The following is a 6,106-nucleotide window of genomic DNA, read 5'->3' as shown; positions in this document are numbered from 1 at the left end:
TTGGGTTTAAGATTTGATAATGTCAATCAGAACGGTGGAGTAATTCCTAATTATGATGTTCATATGCCTAGACATGGTCAAAATGCTGATGATATGTTAGAAAGACTTAGGCAAAACAACTTAGGGGGGCATTATAATTTAGCAAGAAATGTCGAACAAGTTTTAAACCGTTTGGGATTTAATGTGAGTTGTTTAAATAGACCATATTTTTTGTCTGCTTTTCCTGAATGTGTCCAACAAGCAGAGCTTCCAAGAGGTTGGAAAATTCCAAAATCTCTTACAAAATTTTCTGGAGAAGAAAATGAGTCTACAGTAGAGCATATTGCTCGATATACTGTTGAAATTGGGGAAGCAGCTTCTAATGAATATCTCAAGATGAGATATTTTCCTTCTTCTTTAACAAAAAATGCATTTACATGGTTCTCCAACTTGAGACCAAATTCTATTCATTCTTGGGCACAGCTAGAAAGAAATTTTCATGATCAATTTTTCCGAGGTGAATTAAAAGTTAGTCTTACAGATTTATTCTCTGTCAAACGTGCAGAGGGAGAATCCATTGACACCTATTTGTCACGGTTTAGAAACATGAGGAATAAATGTTTTACTCCGATTCCAGAAGCTGAAGTTGTCAAAATGACTACTAATGGATTAGAATTTGGAGTTAGGAAGAAACTTGTCAATCAACATACTTTAGATCTTTCCCAGTTAGCTGAAAGAGTAAGACAGATAGAACAAATTAAGAAAGAAAAAGAAAATTTTAAAAAGGGTTCAAAAAAGGTTGCATATGTTGATTGTTTTTCTGATAGTAGTGATTCAGATGAGAAAGAGATTTATATTGCCGAATTACGTGGGGGTCCTCCTTATGTATGCAAATCTTTGAAGCCTGTTAAAGGAAAAGAAAAAATTTCTTCTTATTCTAAAGTTGAAAATAAGACTTATTCTTTTGATATTTCTAAGGCAGATCAAATATTTGAGGTTTTATTAAAAGATAAGCAGCTTATTTTACCTGAAGGAAAAAAGATGCCTACAGCTGATGAAATAAAGAATAAAAAATTTTGTAAGTTTCATCAGGTATTTTCACATACCACTAATAATTGCGTCCGTTTCAGGGACTTGATACAAAAAGCAATTGAGGAGGGAAGATTGAAGTTTGAGGATAAAACTACTATGAAGGTGGACACTGAACCATTTGCTGCTGACTCAAATTATGTTGAACCATTCAACTTGTCAGTCAACATGGTAGAAGTTGATGCCACAATGGTTAGTGCTAAAGATGAAAATAAAGACCTGAGGATCTTTGAGCAAGACAAGAAGCCAATTTATCCTCGTCCTGGTGAGGATTTGTTAGATTTTTTGTTGAGAATTAAAGAATCTGATAGCACCATCGCCATGTGCCCAAGGTGCAATGCTGTTTTTGACAAGGAAGTTGCAAAAGAGTTTGAAAAGTACAAAGTTGAAGAGAAAGAAAAGGCTGAGTTGAGAAAGAAGATTGCTGAAAAAGAAAATGAAACTAACGAGCTAAAGCGGAAGATAGCCGAGGGAAAACAAAAGTTGGGCAGTCAAACTCCTTTGAACAAGTGCGTCAACAACACTGGAGTACAACCCGTCAACCAGAAGATGAAGACTGTGGTCATGATTGATGGAAGACCTGATGGATTTTCTCAAAAGACAAGAGTTCCTCCCACCAAAATTTCAAACAATAAATGGGTCCAGAATGTGAGAAATGTGCAGAATCAACCTACTATTTTTGCAAGAGGAAAAAACAAATGGGTGAAGCCTAGACCTTTTAAGCCCAGGTACTATGAGTCTCAGTTATGGAACATGAATCATGCACAAGACGGAGGTAGTATATATATTCCCAAAAATGCGCCTGTTCCCTCAAAGCCAATTTATTCTTGTTATAATCCTAACATGCAGCAGGTTCCTAATTATTCTCCTTGGTCAAACTGTCAAAATATTCCAAAATATTCTCCTTTTACAACTTTTGAGCAGAAAGAGAATATACCTGAGTATGTTCCTTTGGATCTATACAAGGGACACGGAGTAGATTTTCCTCCTTTGCCAACCATGGCCAAGTCTGTAGAAACAGGCAATTCTTCTAATCACCCTAAGTGCAATAAAAATGTCAAGAACAATCTTGCTGGGAAGAGGGTAATGGTTGAAAACAAGGGAGAAAAGGATGAAGATTTAATTACTGATAATTTTGACACTGGTTTTGATGATAGCTTAGAAGCAATATTTGGTGTTAAGCAACCTATAGTTGTGGTGTCAATACTGCCTGAGGAGTATAGTCAAGTCCAAGAAGTAGAGTCATTAGAAGATGATTGTTATGATGTCTTCCCTGGAAGCGAATGCTTATTGCTAGATGATAATATGTGTGGTGGAGGATTATTTGAGAGGCCTACTGAAAATGATAAGGAACACTTGCGTCCACTGCATATCAAGGCTCGTGTTGATGGAAGGATAGTCAATAAGATTTTGGTTGACGGGGGAACTGCTGTTAATCTCATGCCTGAAAGAATGATGGGAAGGCTTGGAAAGACTGAAAAAGATCTGATTAAAAGTAGCATTGGGGTAACAGATTTTAATGGAAGGACTTTTCTATTAGAGGTGTGGTTCTGCTGTCAATTGAGGTTGGTTCTGTCAATAGGCCAACTCTATTTGTTGTGGTTCCTTCAAAGGCTGGTTTTAACTTGCTTTTGGGACGTGATTGGATTCATGGAATGGGTGCTATTCCATCCACTCTACATCAAAAGTTGATTTTCTGGAACGAAGATGGAGGAGTGGAAGAAGTTCCTGCTAATAAGAGTACATGTTACTATGATGAGATGCATGTGGAGTTCAGGATGTATAATCTTGGAGTCAAGTCACTGACAGTTGACACCAAGGCATTTAATCCTGAAAGTATTGAGATGTGTAAAATAGATATGAATGATTTTATTTTAAAAAAATGCATCAAGTTTAAGATCTCGGACAAAAATAATCTCTCATTGACATTTGGGTATGTACTTCATAAATACAAAAACCTAATTGACTTAGAAATTCTGTTGAGTCTCTTAGCGCTTGGAGTCAAAACTATTAGAATGTTAGTGTGGAGATTTTATAGGATTAGAAATTTTATCAAATTTAATTGGCACCTGGAGTTTAACATATGAAAGAAACGACTTCACGAAGTTAAGATTTTGTTACTTCTGAAGTTAGGAAAATTGTGTCAATTAAAACAATGAAAGTGTGTGTCAAAAAAAACTCTTAATTGAAATATTAAAGGTCAAAACAAAGGTCAATTGATACACATTTAATGTGCCGAAATTAGAAAAGATATCATTTGACACACTTAAAAATTTCATACAAAAGAATAGACCCCATTGACAGTTCAACTATTAATGTAAAAAATTTTATAGACTTAGAAATTCTGTTAAGTCTATTACTAGTAGGCATTTAATCTGTCAAGCGGATGTGTCTAAAATGTCAATTGACTCTCAATATCAAAAATAAAAAAAATGCGGGAACAGCTACAAGAAATTCAAATTTCCTGCAAGTGGTGTACAAAGAGTAACTGCCCATTGAGATTAGGCTAGTCTATAAATAGAGTTTTAGGAACACGTTGTAATCAGTTCAGTTCTTCTTGGAAAACACTTAGAGACCCAAAAACGCTCTCAGCCCCTTCGCATCACAGAGTAAAATTGGGAATCTTAAGTAATTCCTCTGAACTCAAACACTTGTATTTTGCTTTCTTTCAGTTTTTATTAATAAAATTTATTTACTTTTACGTCTTTTTCTCTTTTACGTTCATGTTTCTTCTTTCATCTTCTTTTTAATTTCCTGTTTGTTTTAATTTCTGCATTTTACTTTGCCTCTGGCACCTTGTATGTTTTTCTTTTTATCTTTAATTTTACTTTTGAAACTACAATTGAGACTTTGAGACACCCACAAAAGGAGTCGTTTCCGCTCCTTGAATTAAGATTGTGAAACAAAACTCGAAGATTGTTGATTTATTTGTTGTTAACAATGGAACAAAAATTTGAGTAAAACACATTATATTTTTATTTAATAAAATAGCAGTGATGTCAAATTGTAAATAAAACATATAAGCTATAAAAGTCATTATTAGCTCCAGTGATGATAAGCAAACCAAACCATATCAGATTACAAATACATTAGTAAAAAAATAAGACAAATTAAGGAGGGAAACATAATTTTTTCTTTCTTTAAAATGCTTACTCTTGCATTGTAGTGACCGTTAGACAAAACACTGCCAAAAAAATAAAATAAATTAAATTAGACAAAACTATAGAATTTAACTAGAGAGCTAACTTTTTAATCCAACATTAATCAACTTTTTAAAATTAGTTTTGTACCTTAAATCTTAAATCTTAAATCTTAAATTATAAATCTTAAATTTTAAATCTTAAATTATAAACTCTAAAATAATCTTCTAAAAGATAGAATTAAAAAAATAATTTTACAATAAAAAATTAGTTAATGTTAATTAATTAAAGAATAAAATATTATTTTTATCCCAAATGTTTAGAGTAAGTTTTATTTGTGTCCTTAATGTTTAAATCGTTCTATTTGTATCTCAAATATTTGTAAAAGTGATTCAATGTTGTCCTGCTGTCAATTACATATTATGAGCTTTAGTTTGAGTTTTGAAAATCTTTTCTTGAAATTAGAATACAAATGTCTAGAACGGAATCGATGATCCACTCCAAAAAATAGCTCATCAAAAGTTGAAACTAATCTCTGCAATATTTATATAATTCATTTTTCTAGAGACATAATTGAAGCTAAACATAAATAGTGGGTACAATATTGAAATCCAACACATCTAAATGAGACATAATTAAGAATAAATACATCAAAATGAGAATAATTGAAAAATATAATCTGATTTGTTAGTATAATTGATGTCAGGATAACATTAAATCACTTTTATAAACATTAGGGATTCAAATAAAATGATTTAAACATTAGAAATAGAAATAGGACTTACCTTCAAACGTTGGGACAAAACGATACTTTCCTCTTAATCTATTTTTTTTTTTTAAAATATCCTATTTATTTTATGATGTCCCTGTTAATATTAAAAGCAATGAACCAATGATGGCACTTAATGAGAATTGGTTGAGACTTGAGTGAGATCCAAATCAAGAAAGACGTAACTCTCATAATAGAAAGTCTTTTCCTTCACCTTCTTATAGATTGCACACCCTATTTTACATCATTTAGCCAATAGAGGAAAAAATGGTTAACAGCACTACCGAGTGCAAGGTTGTTATTATTAGGGAATTTGATAAAGAAAGGGATGTCAAGGTGGTGGAGAAGCTTGAAAGGAACTGTGAGATAGGGACCAAAAAAGGGGTCTCCATTTTCACTAACATGATGGGTGACCCTTTGTCTAGGATTAGGTTCTACCCCATCCATGTTATATTGGTATGTGTATGTAACTAATATCTTCTCATCATTTAATTAATGTAATTCCGCTGCTGATTTGTTGTCCAAATTAAAATCAAAATTTTTCTTCTACCCCTTAATCAAAGTTTACATTATCTATGTTCCATACTTTGTAATCTATTTTATATATATAGTTAAAAGTAGGGTAAAAAACCTATATATCCTATGTTTACAAAGCATTATTTTATATCACGTGATTGAAAGTATATTAGACTAAACTATTTATTATTTGCTTCATAAATAATTATTATAAATGCAGGTAGCTGAACTTCTTGAAAGCAAGGAGATTGTAGGGGTAGTTAGGGGATGCATTAAGAATGTTGGGACTACTACTCCTCCTGGTTCACTCTTGAAGATGGGTTGCATCATAGGCCTTAGAGTCTCTCCTACTTACAGGTAATATTATAATTAACATCCACTTTCTTTAGTTTTAATCGGATAAATTTAACAAGTTAGCTAAAAACCCTTATTAAACGTATTAATAATTTAATATAAAAACTTTTCATTGAAAAATAAGAAATTTGGGATGTTTTTGGTTTGCGCTTTTCTTATTTTTATTTTCAGCATTTTTTATTTTTAAAATTTTGCGGAAAAAAAAAAGAGAAAATAGGAGGTAAAAATAGAAAATTTTATTGTTTTTAATACTATTTTT

At 32.1% G+C, this 6,106-nt stretch overlaps 1 protein-coding gene across 1 annotated transcript in view; it reads left to right on the top strand.

The window, feature by feature from the left end:
* LOC110270540 (probable N-acetyltransferase HLS1) overlaps positions 5,148-6,106 on the top strand; it is a 2,127-nt gene continuing 1,168 nt past the window's right edge. The window contains exons 1-2 of the mRNA XM_021120146.1: positions 5,148-5,433; positions 5,714-5,850. Coding sequence (XP_020975805.1) covers positions 5,245-5,433; positions 5,714-5,850 — 326 coding nt within the window. The 5' untranslated portion in view covers positions 5,148-5,244. The remainder of the gene's footprint in view (positions 5,434-5,713; positions 5,851-6,106) is intronic.

This window comes from Arachis ipaensis, chromosome B04 (assembly GCF_000816755.2).
Source record: "Arachis ipaensis cultivar K30076 chromosome B04, Araip1.1, whole genome shotgun sequence".
NCBI classification, from domain to species: Eukaryota; Viridiplantae; Streptophyta; class Magnoliopsida; order Fabales; family Fabaceae; genus Arachis; species Arachis ipaensis.
Note: the sequence above shows the minus strand (reverse complement) of the source record. Positions and strands in the feature narration are given on the sequence as shown.